This window comes from Ruditapes philippinarum, unplaced genomic scaffold (genome assembly GCF_026571515.1).
Source record: "Ruditapes philippinarum isolate M1 unplaced genomic scaffold, ASM2657151v2 ctg2305_1_1_1_1, whole genome shotgun sequence".
NCBI classification, from domain to species: Eukaryota; Metazoa; Mollusca; class Bivalvia; order Venerida; family Veneridae; genus Ruditapes; species Ruditapes philippinarum.
Genome location: NW_026854901.1, coordinates 15271 through 39800, shown reverse-complemented (window position 1 = coordinate 39800; position 24530 = coordinate 15271). Strand labels below are relative to the sequence as shown.

The following is a 24530-nucleotide window of genomic DNA, read 5'->3' as shown; positions in this document are numbered from 1 at the left end:
TAAAATTTTCAAAAAATATATAAACTCTCTTCTATAATATTACACATTTTTACCTGCATACAATGTTTTTGAAACAAATTTTATGTTCCTAAGGAATTTATTTAACATCCGCGTATAGATAAATTGTTTTGATTTATGAGACATATTAGACGAGGATATGAGAACTTCTTCAGAAGATATATTACTATAATTAAGTTTAATAAATATACATATACATTTGTATATGCATGACATGCCCTTACATTTCTACCATTTTATAATATATCTCATTGAAGCAAAAAATGTTTGTACGAGTAGTTGATAAAATTTCATAAAGCGAACAGTTTATTATTAAGATGAATAATAAGTGTCTTATTTGATTATGTATTAACCCTTTCACTGCCATAGGGACGGCTTAAGCCGTCCCTGTTATTTTCTGCGTATTTGCCATATGGACGGCTTTAGCCGTTTCTATAATAATAATAGTAATAATAATAAATGAATAATAATAATAATAATGATAATAAATATAAAGAAAATTATACCATCGACAATAATTATTATTATACTAACAGATTAAGAAACATATATAATTATTATAATACTAATAACAAATAATAATGATTATATTAATTGGTAATATAGTAATTTCTTAGAAAATCCTCCGGCAAATAGGTGAACAATAAGACAATAACCCTCTGGCAGCGAAAGGGTTAAAGTACTAACCATCAATGTTTGTTTACAATTTAAAATCAGTTGTATATATTGTTGATTGGACTAGACGAGATTATAGCCAAACTGATAAAATATAACCTCAGACGCTAGCCAATGTTTTACAAGTTCTAAAATAACTTTGTTTCTTACAATGAAATTTCCTTCGCTTGCTTTTTGATATACAAAAATTAAGGAATTCAATTCATGTACAATGAAAAGTTTGTGGTTCTTATTTTTTTTTTAATTCCGAAATGGCGTCTAATAAATATAAAGTTTTATTTTTCTTAAGTTTAAGAAGGTATTTATTTTCAGTGATTATTAGACATTCAGTCAATAATGGAGATGTATTCCAACAAGTAACACGACAAAGCTTGATCGAATCTGTTATTAAAACAAGTGGTGTTTGCTTAATATACCACCTAAAACTGGTGTCCTTGTATGTGGAAAATGACTTTAGAATATGCTTGGCCAGAATGTTTAACATTTTACTACCATCTATGTACATTTTAAAAACTCAACCATACTTTTCTTATGCACGTCTTGGTAAAGTATTGAAAGAAAAATTCACATCACTTTGATCGGGATTCGAACCCAAGACTCTTCACATCCTAAGCAAACAACACGGGCTTGCAATATAGTTATAATGAAAAAGTCAAAGTAAACCAAATTACTCTCATTTTTTTTTCTAAACATAGGTATGGTTGTTATCCTCAATTTAATATTAGATATAACACAAAAAATAAGCAGGCCTAACATTCTGTTATAATCCATTTATACAATTTCTTTTTGCTGAAAATAAATCGTGTAGAATTTATATTTATTGACAATGAGAATGCCAATCCATACAATCGCTTTTGATCTTTATTTGACAAAAATCATTTTAAACGTATACAATGAATAAATTTCCTCATGATAAAATAGCCATTATTAGTCATGATTGTGCTGTATTAAAATTCGTTATATAACTTCTGACAGATTATACGGCCGAGAAATTCCTTTTGCTTTAGATCACCTTTATACAGGCTTCGGCTTTATAAACCCTATATAGCTAGCCATATAACAGGAAAAACATATTGATTACTTATTATATCAGCCATTTATCTCAAATGAATAAAAAATTGAATAATTAATGAAATATACAAACATTGAGAAAATATTGTTTACATTTTTGAAGATAAATGTTTATGACAGTTACTCACTTTATCTCATGTAGCATATTTGATTCCGTTTCACTTGACTATTACCGGTATTTAAGCCGGCGTTTGCATCTTGCCTGCCATTAAGCCCGTTACATTTGATAACTCTTGCACTTTTAAAACACCTGTTGTAATCGACATTGACTTTCATTCCCAGCATGTAACTATCACGTGCAATGTAGTCCCATTTGTCAACGTCGATACCGTTTCTTTTATTTGCAACAATCTGAAAAATAGACGGGATCAATCATGGTTTCTTATTACAACTAGAGCTGGTATACTTACTAAGCTGTATAAGTAGCCGAAAACTGTCCATTATTTCAATTTTCGAAGAGAATTCAATTCTATTTGAGGCTAATGTCTTACTTAAATTACTTCTTTTGTTATGAAATATCTTGTTATCTATCGAAGATTTAGAAATAATGTATTTGTTTGCTAGAAATGTACAATTCTAATGGTTTAGTTATTATCATAATTTATTATCATAAGTGTGAATTTTAGATGATACACAACAAAATGATATGTTCTTAAGTTTGATATGTTGTTTGTCATACAGGAGTTTGAAATGTTTCAGTAAAATAGATCAAGTAAAATATAACCGCTCTTGTATTGAATAGATTAATTCATCTTCCCTGTTACATGTATTTGAAAAGTTAAACTAACTGAAACATTACGCACATACAATGAAGCAGCTCGGGTATGAATATCAGCTAAATGTATGTACATGTGTTTCTGTATCGCGCAGACTTACTAGCTTATAAACAATTATTGTTCTATTCATGATGTGTGATGCGTAATAGGCGTTGCATTCCTCGTATTTATTGCTGATATAAGAGGTTAAAATTTACGTATTTTTTATTTGGATAAAATTACAGTCTTGTGGTCATACACGCTTCTTTCACTACACGGCACGCTGTATATTAATGTGTAACACGATGAATATTGGACTTAAGTGTGATTGATTATTGTGTCATAATGGGGCCGTAGTAATCATGTGGTCTAATAGGCATTTCTTTATATCAAATAACTATAGGAAATATTTCTCAGAAAGATTTTAAATGTTCGTTTCTATGTAAGTCAATGTTAACCACGTGACTACCATAACTATATATTTTTGTAGACGACCACAAGGTGATATTACTTGACTACCGGGTAGGCTGCTTAGTTTGTGGTGTAAAAACTTTTATCATAAAGTATATTTAGCAACTATGGCTTATTGCTGCATCAGACTAAATCAATTTATATAGCGTTTTGAAAAGGCTACATGGGGATCATTCCAGTGGAGCTTTGGAGAGGAATGTAGTGTAAAAATAATTAGATATAACGGCGCATTATACAAGATGGACATGACTATCTCATATTAGCACAAAGAGCTTAAAAGAATGAATATTATGAAAACAGGTTTGTGTTGATGGATTTCTTCACAATAAGTTAACAGCTATCAAAAAACCTACCTCATACATGTAACTTTTGTCTTCCTTTCTACCTGTGTATGGCCATTCCTAAAATATATCAATACCTTGTCAAATTTATATAATCAAATAACATACTAATATACTATTATCAACCAATTGTGTCACAAAGAAAGCAAACAAAACACATTTATGAAATATTCAAATATTGCGGTATAAAAATTTCCTCTTTAAGATTAACAATTTCACAATATTTACGGCACACAAGACATATGTACATAACAGTGAAGAAAAGGAAGAACACAATAGTAAGCAAAATGGGCAGATATTGTTGAAGACGTCTAGATCTCAACCCAGAGACCGTAGGTCCGAGCTCAAGTTGGTATATTTCCTAACATACATGATAACAAAACTGTCGGAAGCGTACTTGAGAGTGGTTCACATAATCCAAAAACATACGAGTATTTACAATCCTGCTTAGAATGGATAAGTCAATATAACTTGCTAATCATAGCAAATATATTGGATATTTCGGTGATAAACTGTTTATCTTTGTTCCTCTGATGACGTTCTACTTTAATATTTTAACATGCACACTGTGTATCTTTAGTAAAATATAATGGTTGTCATTTATGCAACATTTTGTTAACCTCATTTTGTTGCTTTTATTACTTCAAAAAAACATTTGTTAACTGAAGTTGTTATTCTACATTATCAAAATATATATTCAATATTCTAAACTTGAATTTACTTTCAAAGCCGTGTTTCTTACGTGTTTTTCAATGTCTTTTGGATCATCAATCATTTCACAGATAAAGGTAAAGTCGTCTTCTATGAAAGGACAAAGCTCTTGTATATCCTTTTTCAACTTTCCGTTTTCGCTACTTAGCATGTACTCAAACATCTTCCGAGCAATATTTTCATGCTGAAAATTTACGTATAGAATCAATTTGCCTTTACTGTTTTACTGTTCATCGACTTGTGCAAACACATCATGTGACAATTTAATTAAAAGTACTTCTAAACATGAAGTTTTTGCTTTAATTTCAAGTTAGTAACAATTAATTATAACTATTATAACATCCGTTATTGCAACCATTTTGGCGATATCAAGGTTTATGCAACGTAATAAATTTACAAACTGCTTTTTCGTAACATAGGAAAAAGAAAGTAAGTTTTGTCTATATATTACTGACTCACCGTAAACTTCTTTTTCATTTTTGGCATAAATCTTTTTTCAAAAACGTGAGAAAAGGGTCCTTGACCTAAAATGTTGTTAATTGAAAATCATATGTCAACATTTTTCCCTTTATTCACAATATTTCAGAACGATGGACTTGTTTGCACGCATGTTCGAATACACCATTTTAAATTGTTAAATACAAAGTTTCAAGCAATTAAGTGCATTAGAATATATTTTTTACAAAAAACAGATTTGGGGTAATATTTTGACCTTATCTGGTTAAGTATTGTAGTTATCATATTCTGTAATAAATATTTTGATTTGTGCAGGATTACATGCCTAACATTGTGTGAACAAATCGTTCGTAGTGTTAAAATTAAAGACATTGTGTCCCTATCTTACCTAAATCGTGACAGAGTCCAGCTATCTCGACACACAGAATGTCTTTATCAGATATTTTCTCTTCCGGTTGTCTGTCTCGAATTGTTTTTAATAATTTTCCTGCTAGATAGCATACCCTATAATGATACATTTTCATCTAAATTGTAGATAATGCTTATGCAACATTTGCGTATGAGGGGTTTGAATTTATTTACCTTTCAAATTTTGTGGTGCATGTTCATTTTCACAGACATATAAATAATGCCTATTTGGCTTTCTCTTTCTTCGATTAATGCATTATTGAGTACAGTGTAAAAATACCCGGTATCAAACTATTCAAATACATATTGATCTGAAAAGTGCCTGTAGATATATCGCTTACCCTATAGAGTGCTCGAACCTGTTATGACTGGCACCTGGGTACACCAGGTAACAGGTGTCTAGTTGTTTGATGTGTCTCAATCGCTGGAACTGAGGCGTGTCTATAATACGGATACACACAGGATGTAGCTCCACTTGCCCATGAATAGGGTCGTTAAAAGTCTTGTAACGTACATGAAAATAATAAAATATAATACTGAAAATTAAACTAATGTGCGATATAAACTAAGTATTGCCTTTCCTCATTGTATTAAGCAACATAATTAATATGTATGAAAAGCAATAAATGAAATGAAGTTTTTCATCTGACAATCATGATTTTTGTCATTCTTTTGCATTTATTAGCCTTATTTCAACATTATTTTTGCAATTTCATGATATATACGCTTGTACAAGATTTGCATGTTACGTATTAAATTGAAATTACGTTCACAGCACTTTGATCGTACAACTCAATATAATTTCTGATGTTTTGTTGGATGTCCAACCTGCACACGGTGTAGTAAAAAGTTAACAATTGCGTTGGGTCAGCCAGATGAGGTTAAAATCTTTCGTTATCCCCAGTAAAATACAAGAATTATTTTGTATGCTCGGATAACCATTCAATGTGTTTGTCGACTTTACAGTATTCAAAATTTGATGCCGAAAACTTCCCCTATTTTCAAACGTTTGATATCAATGTGAGAATCTTGTTTCAATCATTGCTAGCGACATGGAGTTTCTTTATTACTGTCAGTCTTTTCCTGCATAAGCTGACATGTAGGAAACATCATACTAATAATCATATCAAAGTTCGATAAATCAATTAATGAGCATTGCATTATATTATTCAATTGAAACAGAATATTGATACCTTTCCTTTTTTAAAAATATTGTCGGCACTCGCTTGAGCTTCCGCACTGGGAGTCGATTCCTCCGTTCGACCTTCCATTGTTTTTCTCAAACTGAAAGAAAAACAAGTTACAAATATTCCCATAGAGGATTATGTTTTGTCAATTTATATAACATATACACCTATAATGATAGAATTAATTTTGAATTGTGTTTCACATACCTTAAATGAAAGAAACTTGTTATTAACAAGACGAGATTTTGATCAATAGTCACTCTGACCTTGACTAAATTACAATGTACATCAAAATCAATTGGTGTCGTCTGTTGACCAGGTACAATGCCCTTAGCAACTTTAACAAGTTTAAGCTATTTTTCTTAAGGATTACGGACCGTAAAGGTTCCCTTTAAGAATACGTTTTTCTTACATAAATAGAATTAGACATTTATTTATTCAAATATAAAAATCAATCACCATCCGATTTTTTTATTTTTATCTTTTTTAGTGCCACGTCCCATCTTTGAATTTTAGCTCAAATTTCAATCACAATGGCATGTTTGGAGGAATCATTTTTCATATGAAACATGTTTTTGAAGAAAGATAATCCACGTCTTTGTTTTCATTTAGGACCTATACAATTTACATAGTGATTGTAAGTAACAAGAATTCATTGTGACTTTCTGCATCTTAGATAAATGCTCGTGTTCGTGTGTAGGAAATCTAATAAAACTTAAATCAAACATATCTTCATATATATATATATATAAACAAGTTTGAAAAGTATAAAACACTTTTACCATCAAGAGTTTTTGTTATAACAGTTTGAGTTTGATACATAATTTTGCATGACCAGAGTTTCTAACTTGCATTAAAATATCATGTATGTACATTTTATGAGAGCCATACTTTGTCTTTGTATACCTTTAAATAAAATGTTAAAATCGCTAAAACGACTCTGAAAAAAAATCAGTTGGCGTGACTTGTATTTGAACCCTAGACCTCTCACATCCTACACGAGGGTGTTACACTTGGAACACGGATTTCCAATATAGTTATAAGAAAAAGGTCAGAAGCAAACCAAATGATTACAAATTTACAATTTCCAGTAGGGTTTGTAATCTTTAAGTGATGTTAAAACTAAGTTTTACTTTTGCCAATATATTTTGATGAAACTGTACAGAATCAAACATCGGGTAAAATTGCAAAAATGACCATCAGAGCTATAAAAAAGAATAACATTTCAACGAGATATTCTCCCTTATTATTTGGTAAATTTTGATGAAACTCTACAAGCAATGATCCTCGAATAGTTATCTATAAACATTTCTAAACTGGTTTAAAATCTTGTCAGGGTGTGGAACTTTGTTTCTTGTTCATTGTTTCATTTCTAACTAGGCTTGGGTTGACCTAACTGACGCTGGTCATTCTTTTGGAAAACAAGCTCAAATTGCCCGAAGTCTGTCCCGAAACGGAAACTTTAAATTTAAATCTTGCAATTCATAACCATACACATTCATTTTTATTTAAGAAAATGAAGGTCTTATAACTTGTTTTACATTTTAAAGGTCACAATTCAACGCAACCTACTCTGTAAATGTTAATAGCACCATTAAAGAATGACTTGCACCATTTGGCATTTTATTCGAAAGTCAACATTATACGTGGTAGACAAGAGTGTGTTCGGACAGACCACTTTAAGATATTTCGAAGCTGTCTGCCATCGACATTGCATCGATAAGGATTTTGTTAGGCGTTCAGCAGGACGGATCGAATCCTAATGTTTTGTTTTGCGGAAAACGATTTGTCTGTTGTTAGGCCAAATATTGCTGCTCCAGTTGATGCAGATGCTTATTCTGACAAGAAGTATTTTCCTTTTAAACAAGTTGATAATGAGATGATTCTGTTCTTTATGAACATACTGGTATTCAGTTTATTCAGATGGACAGTTGGAATTTCCTATCTAACAGTTTTGCTCAGGTTCTTGTTGATGATCTGTCAATTAAAGGTTGCTAAATAACAATAATGTTTTATCCTTGGATAAAATTCTGGTTTTGCCAAAAGTGAAGTTTCTTTAAAAGGCAAGAATGTTTCTATTAAGTTAGTCGAGCTGATAAATACTTCTTGTACAGCTCTTTGCATTACAATTCGATTCTAAGTACCGACGACTCACAAAATCTCTCATCATGCCTCATTTTACGCTTGCTTGTCATCACAAGTTTAACAATAGGGGACTTTAAGCAGTATCAGTGATATTTTTTATTAGCCTTTTCATGAATATAGTGAAAAAATTTGCACTTCTGACAGAAGTCGCTTTGATTTTCAAGGTATAAAACCAGTATGAACATTTTGATTTTTCAACCAACCAGTCGTTAAGAAGAAGATCAAAAATTTATTCTGACAAATCATTTTGAAATTGCAATGATTTCGTTTACAATTCTATTGTTCAGTTCTTGTAAAGCAAATTGTAGTTCATTAATAAAAGATTCTGAATTTGAAATGTGATCTTTTATATTATTGATCCAAACACAAAACCTTTCAAGGTAACCGACAACTTCTTTGATACAACTGTCGATGCATATGTTCATTGATTTTACTACTTGCTGCAAATGTTCTTGACGTGAAGGTGATAATTTGTTTTGTTCCAGCAACGACAAGATAGCAATGAATGCTTCTAAGTCTGGCTGCTTGTTTAAGTTTAATTTCTCAAAATGATCAATATCTTTCGGTTTCAGACAAGAGTTCACTCTTTCTAACAAATATCTGACCATTGCTTCAAATTCTGGTTTTGGTTCATTTAAACGGAAAAACTGATTTATTTCTTTCTCAAAGCAGTCAGCATACACTTTCAACGTGAGCCTGTTTCTTTTACAACTATCCATGTATAACTCAGTCATTTGAAGTAAAAACTCGGATTGTTTTGAAAGTATGTGTATTGCGTTTAAAGCATTAGCGAATACACACCTAGCCTGTTTAGGATCAAGTTTTACCGAAGTGTCTGCAAAGAATTCGTGTATAGACTTAAAAATGCGATAGTCAATTTTTTTTCCAATATCTAAACCCGTTGGTGATGACTTGGAGTTGTCGTATATATCACGTTAAAGTTAGTCACGAAATAATAATTATATACGATGCATCGACTGTTTATTGTCTTTACCTAAGTCGAAAAATGTATTTCTGTCATACGACTCCAACATGAAAGAATTGATGCCAAAAACATGAAAAACTTGTGTATTCAAAATTCCTTCGACATGGAAAAATAGTTTTTGACGGTCGGTTCCTTAGACATCATAAATACAAAGAAAAATTCGAAGGTGTCTGTCTGAAAAAGACATGACGATCTTCACTTTAAATATATAGATTTTGTAGCTGAACATTCGGCGTAATGTTTAATGTCTGTGAGTGGAGTTGCTAAGCCTATCGTGTCTTAAATTTATGGGACTAGAATCCTAAGCAAATGACATATTTGTTCTATCTCTAAATTAGCATGGTCAGCAAAAACAATACTTTCAAACTATGAAGTTTTATAACGTGGATGAAACCACAAAAAGCTGCCTTCAGTTTGGTATAGCAAGGAACAATTCATCATTGACAGCACTAGAAGAGCTTTTAGAGGACTGCTGTTCAGACAATAAACGCCATGGAATTAGTTTTGCTGTGATATATGAAATATATGCATATGATTATCAAAATGAAACTTCGCTAACGTTTGAACGATGTAGAAAACTCATTGACAAAATCAACGAATCATTCACGACTTGAAAAAATGTATTTACATACCAATTTTGGACTGTAGCATTTGACCTCTAATTAAATTTACTGATATGTCCAAATCAGATATTCTTGGCAGCGTTGGTGAAAATTATGATGGTTATTATGGCAATTCAAAATTGGAACACATGTTTCCTGTAACATATTTTGATATCATGACCAACTCAGATCGAAAATGCAATGCACTTCTTCTTGGTGACTATGTATCAATTCATTGTCGTTTGATGATGAAATACACTCTTTCATCACTGAAGGCCCTTGAAGACTATTTGAACAAATGCGATGATGAAGTAAAATTTCACGATATCAGCCCTAAGATGCTTGACGATTTGTATGAAAGCCAAGAAGAAAGTACTCAGTTATTCAATAACACAATGAAACTCATTGAAAAAATCAATAAAATTGTGTAACGATTTTAGTATTTAAGACAACATTCAACAAACCAATATGACTTATAATCATGAAAGATATTAAATCAACTGTTTTCTACTACCCCTATGTTTTAGTTTATCAAGCTGCTGTCCAGCTGGTTTTGCTGATGATATATTTCTTGCAAATTCATCATCTACATGCTATTGCGACAATATATGGTTAATACATGATGACTGTTGTGATGTTTATAAGCATTACTGCTTTCAGTCTTCACAAGAACAATGTGTTTATACAGAATACGAAGCTCAAGGAACATGTTCAACATCAAATAACTGATGTAGGATCAAATTACGGCATAGAATTATAAAGCAGTTTGGGAATTTCAAATCTTCAAATAAGTACAATCCACCAGCGCTTGTTAAAACAACGAGATGTGGTGACTCGAGTTGCTTTTAGTATAGAAAATCAAGAGTGTACTGTTCTGGCGTGTATCTGAAGGATCATTATTATCCCCCGCCGAAAGGCGGCGTAGTCTCCGTCCGTCCGTCCCTCCGTCCTTCCGTCCGACATTTTTGTCCGGAGCATATCTCAAAAAGTATTTGAGGAATCAACTTGAAACTTCATAGGTAGATACATCGTACTGAGGAGGACAGGACTGCAGTGCACAAGACTAATAACTCTTCCTTGCATATTTTTTTAGTTATTGCCCTTTGTAATTCTTCAAACTGAATTTTTGTCCAGAGCATAACTCAAAAAGCCTTTCAGATATCAATATGAAACTTCATATGTGAATAGATCTTACTCAGGAGGTGTGCAGTGCACAAAAAATGATAACTCTACTCTTCATAACCCTTTTTGAGTTATTGCCCTTGGTAATTTTTCATAATTAATGTTTCATTTGAGCATAACTTAAAAAGTATTTGAGATGTCAACATGAACTTTATAGGTGGATAGATCTTATTGAGGGGAATGCTGTGTGCAGAATGATAACTCTTCTCTGTATATTTTTTTTAGTTATTACCCTTTGTTATTTTTCATACTTTTTGTCCGGAGCTTATCTTAAAAAGTGTTAGAGGTATCAACTTGAAACTTCACAGGTGGATAGATCCCATCATTCTCAGCTGGATATGTTTTGTGAAGTTCTTTTTCAATAAAACAATTGCATTCAATTCGTCTTTCTTGCAAGTCTATTGTATCTGTTACATGTTACGGTGCGAAAACACATTCGTTTACCTCACTTGTATTGACATATTGTTATTTTTCATACTTTTTGTCCGGAGCTTATCTTAAAAAGTGTTGGAGGTATCAACTTGAAACTTCATAGGTGAATAGATCTCTTTGGGGAGGAGTGTAGCATACAAGAACCATAGCCTACACTGCATTATTTTTAAGTAATTGCCCTTTGTTATTTTCAACCATCAGTATTCACAATCTGTTATCACTTCGGCATCAGTTTTCATTACCAAAAGACCTCTTAAAACTGAATTATTCTACCGTACTACATATATATTCTTCCAATGAGCAAACACATTCGGTGGGGGATGGCCATGTTAACATGGCTCTTGTTACTATAGCACAGCGCTTTATCAATACAAATAAGGGTCAGGGCATTGTGATTTCTTCAGCTCAGAAGCAACAAAAGCATGCATAATGCGCCCTAATGATTCGAGGTGTGGTTAAAATGCCTTGGTTGAAAAGGCGTGATATGATAGATATTGACATTAACGTGTCACATTGAAGGTTCCATTATAACCGCCATATGGACACATCTGTGGATGATTCAAAATTCTAAATTTTACCAGTCCGTGTTAAATGTTGAATTCTGCTTAAGCCGGTGCTAGGAGACGTGGACGGTAGTTTGCACTTGACAGTACCGTCCATGAACAGGCTCAATCAAACCGAGCCTGCAACATTTTCAATTTTGCCGTGTTGGGCTTTCTTTAGGGATTCTTGGTTCTCTCTATTTTATCGCCTGAACAACGTTGTTTGTGCCGTGTGGAGGCCGTAAAAAGTCGCCCCGTACATTCAATCAGGGATGTTATATTTCCGATCCTTAAAGATCATTCAGCACGACATAATTGTTGTGCTTGTGTTATTTTAGTTCTTTCTATTTGGCATCTTTCTTGTTGGGTGGTTTCAGTATTCCTAACTTGAATACTGTTGAATCACCCTTAGGATATGTGGCCTGCTTTTGAAATGTGTCCTTTGACGTCATATCTGTGATATGCAGGCTTCATAACCCAAGATTCCCTTTCAAAATTCCATTTTATTTAGTTCCGCCCATTGTTTTCTCGTTTAGGGCACATGCATTTTTTTACTTGGGGATCATATGCCGCTTTTCATGGAATGGCACTAACGTGTCACATTGAAGGTTCCATGATAACCGCCATATGAACACATTTGCGGATGTTTCAAAATTCTAAATTTTACCAGTCCATGTTAAAGGTTGAATTCTGCTTAAGCCGGTGCTAGAGGGTGTGGACGGTAGTTTGCACTTGACAGTACCGTCCATGAACAGGCTCAATCAAACCGAGCCTGCAACATTTTCAATTTTGCCGTGTTGGGCTTTCTTTAGGGATTCTTATTTCTCTCCTTTTTAAATCTAGCACAGGTGCATGGGTTAAGAGAACTAATTCGTATTTCCAAACCCAGTGCATCAGACGTTCTTTCGATACAAGGTATTTGCATTTAACATATGATCAGTTCACTATAATTCACTTCGAAGCAATATAAAATTCAATGAAATAAAAAGAACTAATAACTCTACGAAGATGATATTCTTAATGACACAAGCTTGACACATGGTCATATGCATGTATGTCGGTAACAAACAGTATTTCCAGTTCCCTGTTCAAATGCAGCATATGTACTATGTTGACTTATCTTCCAGATATTGAATCAATTCTTTCATATGACATATGAGATAGCATGTCTTCAGTTAATATTGAAGTTATTTTGTTCTCGGTTAATGTTTTTGCACCTAAAACCTTCTTCAATTAAGTGGTATTATTACGAATGAATGCTTTATTTTTTCATTAAAATACCTGTGACATATTCAAGTGACCATCATTCTCAGCTGGATATGTTTTGTTAAGTTCTTTTTCAATAAAAATATTGTATTCAATTCGTCTTTCTTGCAAGTCTATTGTATCTGTTACATGTTGCGGTGCCAAAACACATTCGTTTACCACAATAGTATTGACATATCGTGTGTAAAATCGCAGTGTCTGACAATCATAGTACTGTGGTTCGAAAGATTGATCAAGTTATATCTCGACTGCGCATAACTTTCCTGCTCTGGCCCCGTTCAAGATCAGGATCAAATTTAAAAACTCAAATATTATCCATTATTTATCCTAAACTCAAATATTATCCATTATTTATCCTCATAGATTTAATATTCAATATTAAATTGCTGAAACTGGACTTTTCCATAATTTTAAATAACATGTTTATGAAAGTTTAGAATAAATTTATTGTATTTTTACAAGAAATGGGCATTTTACAGTTGATCCAAATTTTGATCTTGATCCTAAAATTGATCCTCATTTTAATCCGATTATTTTTGTTTTTGTTTTGTTATTTAAATCTGGAAACAAAGTGATGCCTCGGAAGCATCAATCAGAACAAAATTACAAGAGAATCGAAGACTCGGTTTGATTGAGTCTGTACATGAGTGATAATGAATACGTGCAACATCCCTCACGCCCCCCCCCCCCTAGCACTGGCTTGAGCGGTACTCAATTCTCAACACTTATAGTGCTGGCATCAATGACCCCGAAAGACCAGAAAAATATAACAACACTGAAGTGAAGTACGGGGCAACTTTTTACAGCTGCCACACAGCACTTGACACCTGCTGTTGTGAAGTATAAAAATCTGGAAACAAAGTGATGCCTCGGAAGCATTTATCACAACAAAATTACAAGAGAATCGCAGACTCGGGTTGATTGAGTCTGTACACGAGGGATAATGAATACGTGCAACATCCCTCACGCCCCCTAGCACTGGCTTGAGCGGTACTCAATTCTCAACACTTAATAGTGCTGGCATCAATGAGACCGAAGGACCAGAAAGATGTAACAACACTGAAGTGAAGTACGGGGCAACTTTTTACAGCTGCCACACAGCACTTGACACCTGCTGTTGTGAAGTATAAAAATCTGGAAACAAAGTGACCCTCGGAAGCATTTATCACTACAAAATTACAAGAGAATCGCAGACTCGGTTTGATTGAGTCTGTACATGAGAGATAATGAATACGTGCAACATCCCTCGCGCTCTCTAGCACCGGCTTGAGCGGTTCTCAATTTTCAACACTTAATATTGTTATTAAAATTGTTATCGAATCTGTATTAGTTGATTTTATCCCAAAATAGGTTGGGTTTCTTTGCAAATAAGCAATTATTTAGAAATTCGAATATGTACCATTTAATTCTAGCATAATAAATTCAATTTTAGTTTTATAAAACAATGAAAATAAAATCAGGATCACCTGATCCTGATCTTTTCTTTGTGAACACGGGCCCTGGAGATAAAATTTCTTTTCAAAATGTTCCCATTTCTTAAGCACTCTTCAGCTCCCGTAGAAAACTGTTGATAACGAAGCAGCAATATAAGTTCTATGTGTTATCGCACAGACTCACAGACCACTGTGTATTTTGAGAAATGGTACTGCTCTGTTAGTTTTTACTTCTTTGAAAGGACAGGTCTTTCGGAAAACATGTGATGTGTTGCGAAAATATTTTGTTAACACCTTGTAAACCCACAGTGGCAGATGTATGATAGTGTACTCTCTCGCATTTTCCGACTTAACTTGTAATTTCAGATGTTGTGCACCTTTCTTCTGATTATCAGGTTTTAGCACAATCTCGACATTATTTGAGTATATTTCAGCACGACATGAATCGTTTGGCCATACCGAAAGACACTCGAGTCTAGAAATATCATTTGTTTCAATACATTTGAATGATGTCATGTTCATCTGAATTATGACTGTTGTTTGGCTCAAACTTGTAAATAAATATACAAGAATAATTTTATATTTATATATCAGCTTACACTGAAAACAACCAGTTCAAACACTGACATGGACAAAAAGCAAGCAAGGCAGTTTCTTAACATGAAACTACAAACTCGTGTAAATGAAGCAAAATGTAAGGCTTTAATCAATGATAAATTGTTATCGAATCTCTTTTCGCAAGATATTCAACAAATGCATTATGAAACTATTCACAAGAAACTTGAAATGGCGTATGCAATGAAAAAGCTGTCATATGCTCATAATCGATACCTCGCACAGATATTACAACAATACTCAAGCGCTATAAAGTCAAACAAATCATTGCTTTCAACGATCAATGGTCATCTTACTCACTTGATGGATAGAGAAAAAGACCTTCTAGAACTTCGTGAAGAAACAATATTAGGCGTGAAGGACGCTATGGATGTAGAAATCAATTCTGTATTAGAAGATGAAGAACAAACTTGGCAAAATGATTTATCGGCAGATGTTTCATACCTATTGCCACCAACACCAACGCATACACCAACACCAGAAGTGAAAAGGAAATTAACGTTTGGTAATGTTTTCATTAAGACAATAGATGAAGTAGAATCTGAAAAGCAAGAATCAAATGAACATGAATATCAAACGTTCACAGAAAACAATATATCACCTAACATTAACGATATGTGTTTTAACAAGGATTCAACACAGCAAGAAACAAAAGCAGATTCTTTTGATCATGTATTTTCAAATGAAACCGATAGTTCTGTAACACAAGACAATAGTGATGATATGAATGAAACAACTATTCAGCCGCTGATCTGAACAATTTCATGAGCAATAGAAATTCGTTTCGATGTGTTGTTTTTCTTACTTCTAGCTTCTGTTAAGCCTTTGTTTCTTTCACTAATAAAGAAAGATGGACCCGAGTCATTTTGTTGTTTTTCTATAATATTCAGATGATTCCCTGTGATGAATGAGTTACAGGAGCCTAAACATTCCTTTTTCAAAAGCTTTGTTAAGTTTGCGTACTGTCTAAGATACACTGAATTTGTCTTTAAGTTCAACATCAGAGCTTTTAAGATTTCTATTACATCCCAATCGTTGATACCGCGTTCCCGCTCATTACACATGTTTAAAAAGTAGTGATTCCTGATCACGTCTGGATTTAAACTGTCAAAACAAGCTAGCAATGAATCGTTTTCTGTATCCAGATGTTCTTCTTTGAGTAAACACATTATAGAAACAACCGATGCATCTAGCATTGTGACCCTGTTGTATGGCATGGAATCATAATATATTCCCAGCACTGCAATTGCGTTGTCATCGAAAGACGAGCATAGGACGCAGGTTGCAGTATCTTTTGTTTATTTTATAAGTCCAGTATGTCTGACAAGCTTCGGCAATTTTGGCATTACATTTTCTTTTTCGATCGGTAAAGAGTAAATCTAATATAATAAACATTGAGATAGATTTTTCATTTTCTAGAATATTATTAAGATACTGTATTTTACGCCCTTCCATCTTATCGGATTGTTGAAATCTGACCTCATAAACATCTAGGTATTGCAATTCCCTTAAACCAATACTGACTTATGACATGTTTTATGTAAAATGGATTTCCATTCAAAAAGTTGTTGAAGTAAATTGGTTACACCTTTTTCGATTATATCTGATGGACCAAGTGGAAGACTCTATGACGGACAGTTCTTAAAGCCCTTTGGGACTGACTTGTCTTAATGTTCGTCTTCTGTCTTGCTTCGTCGGGCCCTTGTAGGTGATTTTCTTGTTGCTCTGTCTTCCTTTAAGACATTGAGTACATTAAGTATTGTCATTGGGTTTACTTTAATGTGTATCTACATGATAATTTCTGTGTTTTACTTATTTCAGCTTTTGTAACCTTATCACTGCTTAATCATTTATTTACGGTACTTGATCTGTCCGAGCTGGACAAAGAAACTCAACATGTTTTGAGAAGTAATAAAAGCAAGGAATTGTTTCAAACAATCAAGTATCATTTCAATCTTTCATACGGCATTCTCAATAAGATCGAAGAAGGTTTCAAGCAGTATCCTCCACAAAGAAAGTTGTTTTATGCACCTTCTTTACCAATTTGTAAATACCAAAATAAATAAAAATATATAGATATATAACTATAACAAACCGTTATATATATATGTCAAATTCCAAATCGTAATCCAAGTAATGGTCCTGCAGAGTGATCTCCTCTTTATTTTTTTGTACGGAGTATTTTCATTGGTTTTCACACGACCAATGAAAATACCCCATACGTATACATCCGTTTATGCATGTGTACTTTCATTTTTGGATTGACTATTTGGCAAGTAGGAAAAACGGTTCGTTATAACTTTATGTGATGTTTTGACTGAACAGTTATTACAAATAATAATATAATTTGAGCATATAGAGTTGAATAACAGATGTCCTGCTGAAGGTAGACGTCATCAGCCGAGTTACCATCCGTCTGCAGGTGTTTCGCTCCATTTACACTCGGGACACCCTCGGGATGGTGGAGCAAGTAGGGTTGATCAGGCCCTACCCCGTCTACCTTGGCTGCCATTCATGTTTGCTAGAGAGCATCCATAGCCAACTGGACGCTCTTTCGGCTGTTCTCCCCAGAGCATGGACTGTGCGCTTTCGTGCCGCTCCTTTGATGCCCAATGCTCCGAGCATCCTCCACACTGATTGTGATGGGAAGCCACGACATCCGACCTCAATCGGGAAGACCTGAGTGTTCCAGCCGTTGGACTTGCAGGATTGGGCCAAGTCTTCGTACTTGGACCTCTTGAGCTCGTGGGATTCTTCAATGCGTTCCTCCCATGGGACTGTCAGCTCAACCAGCACCACTCGTTTAGGATTCCTGGACCATATAACAATGTCTGGCCGGAGGGTAGTCTGGGCGATTTCCTGGGGGAACTGTAGTTGTTCCTTTAGGTCAGCCTTCATTTCCCATGACCTGGATTCATTCAGGATTCCGGTCGATGCTGGGGCTGACTTGGGTACTTGTTCTCCCTCCTTCAGGAACCCGATGTAGCGGTTCTGGTTTGGCCTCGGTCTCTCTTTCTTCCTTTCGGTCACAAGGACATGGGCTACCTCAGACAGGACCTGGTCATGACGCCATCTGTAGCGCCCCTGAGATAGGGCTGTGGGGCATGATGAGAGTACATGTTTGAGTGATCCTGGTGAACCACACAATAGACATGCCGGGTCGTCCATCAGCTTCCACTGGTACAGTTTGGTAGGAGATGGGAGCATGTCGTAGATAGAACGAAGCAGGAAACTCAGTCTGAGTGGCTCGTACTGCCAGATTTCTTGCCAGGATAATTTCCTTTCTGGAACCTGCCATCTTGTCCAGTTTCCCTGTGGTCCTAGCTGGACTGCCCTTGACATTCTTTCCTGCTCTGCTTCTTTCCTGATCTCGGTCTGTACTACGGATCTTCTTTCCTGCTGTGTTGAAGTCTCCCATCTTTGGTGCTTCCTGGTGCCTAGTCCTTCTTTTCCTATGTTTGTCATACCCACAATGTCTTGGTGCTTGAGACTGCTCTCTGGAAGCTCCACCGCACGACTCACTGACCACTTTCGCCCAGTCCTAACCTCGATGCCAGCGCCGCTGATCTTCTCGTCTTTGGAATCTCTCAGCGTTAGCAGAAGTCTGGTCTTAGCAACTTTGAATTCCTCTACAATAGAGTTGATGGGCATCTGTAGCTTTGCTGTCTTGCTGTAGAGACCTATGTTTGTGAAGGATGGAGGCAGGCCTAACCATCTTCTTAGGTGCTTGCTGACAGTCCGCTCCAGCTTCTCTACTGTACTGGTTGGAATATCGTTAACCATCATTGGCCAAACGAGTCTGGGTAGTAGATTGTGTTGGTACACCCAAGCCTTGAATTTCCCCGGAAGATCGCAATTGTCTATTCTTCTCAACCCCTCCTCCGCCTGTTGTTGAAGACGGGCTTGACTGCTCTTGTCTGATAGTGAGGTGTCGAACCACTTTCCCAAGCACTTGACTGGATTGTTGGACAGGGATGGGATGTCCTCTCCCTGTATGGTCATCTTGAATCTTTCCGTGACCTTTCCTTTCTTAATCACCAGGCTTCGTGACTTGGCTGGCTTGAACTGCATTCGGGCCCATGTCGCTGTTTCCTCTAGTGCCGTGAGTACCCATCGTGCTTGGATGTGAGTTTCCGTCGTGACGGTCATGTCGTCCATAAACCCACGGTTGGATGGTAGGCGGATACCAGAGTTGGTCTTTGGGCCTCGTGTTTCCACCTCTGCTGCCTTGATGATGATGTTCATGCCCATCACAAACAGTATAACAGAGATGGTACATCCAGTCACAATGCCTTTCTGTAGCTCAATCCAGTCTGTTGTGAACTGTTCACAAGAGAACCTCAGGTGAATGTTGCTGAAGTAACTCTAGATGAGTTTTGTGGCATGATCCGGGATGTGGTAGTGGTGCAGAGCTTCCAAGATCAGTTGGTGTGGGATCGATCCATAGGCGTTCGCAAGATCTAACCAAATGACACTGAGATCTTTGTGGTTGATCCTGGCCTCATGAAGCAGCTGCGTTAGAGCGCTGGTGTGCTCCACGCACCCCGAGAAACCGGGTATTCCTCCCTTTTGGACTGAGGTGTTGATGTACTGGTTGCTTAACATGTACGAGGTCATGCGGTTGGCCAGTATTGAGAAGAATATCTTGCCCTCAATTTATATGCGCAATACAATTTTTTTTTCATTCATTTCGAAAAAAATGCCGTTTAGCCGGGTAATTTTGACAAAACCCAGCGGTCTGTCGAGTTACGCTTGCGGTGACTTCGAGATTACATATCTTCTTACAACTTGAAATGATTGTAATGACAGCTTATTTTTCCTTTAAGTGTAATCAATTCCCTACCATTTGGTACCAATATATTGAAAATTGGTGAAAAAATGTTTGAGTTATGGAGTTCATTTTTAGATGAGTGCTGAAAAATGAGCGGCGAGTTGCATACCTTTACTAAATATATATATCATTTTTTTTATTTTTGTGGGAAATGAAGGTCATTGAATTAAAAGCATATACCAAAAATAAAAACCTGTTTTAAATTAAAATGCTAAATTTTACATGATTTTTAGAGGTAGGAGGGTTGTAGAGTGGGTGAGGGGGCCCAGGGGTAGTGACCAATCAACGCGCCGAAACCTATGAGCAGGATCGGATGATGGTAATGGGTCATCACTCGTGATTTCTTGGATCATGTTGTCAAAATCATAACTTTGAGTTTTGTATATTCTAAAGATGAAATTCAATGCGTTATACTCTCCCCAGTCGATAGCATTTATACTGTATACTAGCTTGTTTAATATTCGAGCTATTTTGAACGTACTTCATAATCTTGTATCAGACACTTAAATGTACTTACATACAAAATGGGGAGATTTTCTTTATTATTTTGCCGTGATTTGAAATTTTGTTTGTACATCATAAATCTTTTCTTTATAAGTTCGATAAGAGAATTTTTCATATTAACAGTTTGGTTCCTCGCCGACATTTCTATTATATAATCGCGTTTCTTCTGTGCTATTGATGCATACAAGTCATTTACAAAATATTCCTTATCAGGTTTATGATTTGTACTAAATGTATTCAAAAAGTCATCGACACATCGTGAGCTAAAATCTTCATCACTGGCAGATTTTAACATGGGTTTTAATCTGACGGCTCTCACATATTGTTTCAGTCTTTTCACTTTCTGTTTTCGTTTATTTAGCAGGTGATTGTATTGTTCTTTACAAGTGCGTATAATGTCGTCAGCCATGGAAAGTTATCACTTTGTAATTAAGTTTTTTATTTAATAGTAAAATGATGAACAACAAGAAAATATGCCATTCAGTATGTTGTATTACACTGTGCGAGATATTGGTTCAATGCATGAAATTGAATCATTCATTTCTAATGCTACACCAACATTACAAACAGTATCTTCCGCATTAACACAATTTCCAGACTTTTCGGAAACACTGACAGATATTCCTAAGCTTCCTGTCTTACCCACAGAGACTTCTAACAATGAGGAGATATTGCCATTTCCACATGTTATTGTAGCTATCGTTGGTCATGCTGGATCTGGCAAAACACACATTCTTAAACACAATGCAAATAGAAAAACATATAAATTTTCAAATGACTTTATGGTTGCTGGTTGCAAGAAAAAGATCTATAAAACAAAAGACAACTTTTATCGCATCCAGCCCGCTGCAAGTTACATACTCGAAACAAAATCAAGCTATTCACCCAAGCTATCCTGACTATCTACTCACATTATTCAAAGTTTGTAAACCTTTTTACAAATGTCTGATGTCACAGGTTGAATAGGATGGCTATCCTTGAGATGCATGTGGAAGATTTTCGGCCAAAAAAAATATTGTTTTTGTTAAACGCGACTTATTCTGTGTCACTTTATTACCACATTTGTCTTTTTGTTTTAAATTACTATCACTTGATAACATAAAATTTATTTGGTTATATAGTTTTCGATGATACAAATTCTTTACATCTTGGCGTGGTAATTTATGTCGAGATGATCATATAAATATGAAGTTTGTCAACTTAAAGAAGATGTATTGTCGTTGTGTACCAAGACATTTTGACATGGAACAACACAAAAATATCTCCATGTAAATTATACTAAATAACACCAAATATGATAAACAAGATCAACAAGGAAAGGCGGCGCTCAATGAACGCAACCCCCATATGACCCAGCAACAAGAACCAATGGAAAGGAGCCCAGGCGGACCCCAAACATAAAAAGGACAGGGCAAAGACAGGTTTCTACTATGTAGATATCAAAACGTTATGATATTTAACATACTAGCAAGTCATTGAATAGTAAAACATGTAACAAAGCCGAAGACAGCAATACGTAAATAACATAGAAAATGATAAGAGGTAAAATTGCAGACACAACACTCAAAAGAATTACAAACATCATACATTCAAACAGTATTTGTATATTGTATTTGTGATGCTTTATATCCCGAACAATCAAACTAGTTGTTAAAAGTCTTGATTCAAATATCTTTGGGTCAGTTGTTTATTGATAGTGTGTGCATCGGCAAAGCATTTGTCTAATAGGACCATAATAAATATGCAGTACTATAGTAAGATATCCCTGCCGCCGCAACAATACATCCAAGAAAAGGAAAAAAATAGAAGCTCTAACTTTCTCTAAAATTTCTGAAGCAGCCCATGCGCTCGTTGCTTTAGCAGCCATTTGTAAAGTTCTCAAACGTCCTTTTAGACTTTCGAAAGCTATTTCTAGAGCGATTGACATTTTCAGCCTAAATTCACCACCAAGACCAAACTGTTGTTTGTAAAAATCGACTTCATTCATAATGAGGTTTGTATCTACAGTAAGACTAAATCCTGGCAAAGGAACTGGTCCATCAGCTGCTCAACTTAACGCTATCACCATAATTATTTTTCTCAGAGCACTTCTCTTTCGATTTATAAGATCTTCTGTGAGAGTTGTCATAGATAATGCCATTGTAAATGTAGAATTTAATATTATTACAAGTAAATTTCAATTTATTAACCACTGTAGTTTTTAAGTTATTTTTATTTGATTTAATAAAACAAAAACAAATATCTTCATAATACATTTAACTAAAATATAAGTTTTCAATACTTACCAAATATAATGCGTCCACTAATTTAACCAATATTCCTTTAAGTTAACTTTCAATGCAGTGAACTGCCAATATACAAGTAGTTGCACAATATATCTAAATACCTGTAATTACTGCTGCAACTTTATTGTCATGGGCGTAGCTAGTTCTTTTTCAAATTGTCATGTGGTGTTTTTAAGATCTGCATCCACGGAATATAATTGAAAGAAGTAGTGTCATTTAGTGTATTGAGTCTTCTGAAGTGCTTATTGTCTACTTGAAATCGACAGGGATTTTTCAACAAATAAATCAATTCTCGACATAATTCGGAAAGGGTGTCTACAGGGACCTACAGGGAAGATAGAGAGCGTTTATATGAGCGTCAATCAGGTAGGAATCTGCTGTATCGCGATGGAATGAAGGTTTTGTCCAGCTCTTTTGTTTATCACTCTCCATATCTAAATGATATGCAATGTTTTATTCTAAATTCATTTTTTGTGAAATATTTACATAACACCTAGGTTGATTGTGTATTTACTGCAATGTGATGATGTACAAAACCTGAAATAAAATTATGTTCTGTTCCGATACATTCATAAAGGCGCTTCCATCATAGCAGGGCGTTGACTTATTCATATAGAGGAACAGTTAAAAGGAGGATAAATAGTTCAAAATGAAACTGAGAACAATTTGGTTAGGACTGGATAAAGTGTATTATCAAATGTAAAAAAATAGTAACTTCTTGTATATCAGACAGGATTATCTATTGTTTAAACCGGTGCTAGTAAAACGCCCCTGTGTAAAACAGGTCGCGTGCTTTAAATGACGTCATTCTTGCTCGCCTTTGAATTGCGTTAATAGGATTATGTCATTGATTAGTTATGAATAAAGTTGTAAATTCATACGCTTATATAAGAAAAAATTCCTACATGAAAATATAAGTGTTCTTAATTTCTTTCCGAAATATATTTAATACTTTATATACAAGAAAAAATTAAATGTCGGGTGTCGCCACGGAATGAACCTCGTTACGTCAACATGTAAGCATGCAAGCAAACGCTCATTCCTTTTGTCAATTAACGGTATTTGGACAAACGGACGGAAGTGTGGGCGGGCGTAATTAATTTGGGACATAGACAGCTACGCCATTGTTTTCTCAAATGTAATCCTTTTACATAATGAATTGCATCAAAGAATTCATACCTGGTACGAACAGACATCGCCAGCTCTGTATCACTCCGCATCTTACCCTTCTTGCTTTTTATCTTATATTTAAGATCAGTTCGAATTTGTCCATTATAATTGCAAAAAGGACTGTTGCACCCAGTGCACCAATTATTATCAAACAATGAAAATATATGACTTTTAAAACATTATATGAAGAAATTATATATTAAAATAACTTAAAGAGTGTTTTATATAAATAACATTTTAAATATATTATCATCAAATTTTTCAAATTTGTTATGCATGTGTATATAATAATCATTCATACAGAATTATTATTTAAATGTTTGCTACAACTGCTTTCAATGTAAATACCAATGTGTCAATACGACAATAAAGACACAAATATTATCTAACTCTGGTTTCTTTCATTATCTCACTCACGCATTTTTTAAATATAATGAAGGACATA

At 34.7% G+C, this 24530-nt stretch overlaps 2 protein-coding genes across 2 annotated transcripts; both read right to left on the bottom strand.

The window, feature by feature from the left end:
- Positions 1–1893: 1893 nt before the first annotated feature.
- Positions 1894–23040, bottom strand: LOC132741477 (deoxynucleoside triphosphate triphosphohydrolase SAMHD1-like). Its single transcript, XM_060729646.1, has 8 exons — positions 22916–23040; positions 6100–6190; positions 5248–5408; positions 4887–5002; positions 4502–4566; positions 4074–4226; positions 3344–3391; positions 1894–2115 (listed from the first exon to the last, which is right to left on the bottom strand). Exons 2-8 carry the CDS (start codon positions 6175–6177, stop codon positions 1894–1896), a joined length of 843 nt encoding a protein of 280 aa, XP_060585629.1. The 5' UTR covers positions 6178–6190; positions 22916–23040.
- Positions 17792–22617, bottom strand: LOC132741476 (uncharacterized). Its single transcript, XM_060729645.1, has 2 exons — positions 22447–22617; positions 17792–19618 (listed from the first exon to the last, which is right to left on the bottom strand). The coding sequence occupies exons 1-2, from the start codon at positions 22615–22617 to the stop codon at positions 17792–17794; spliced, it is 1998 nt and encodes a 665-aa protein (XP_060585628.1).
- Positions 23041–24530: the final 1490 nt, after the last annotated feature.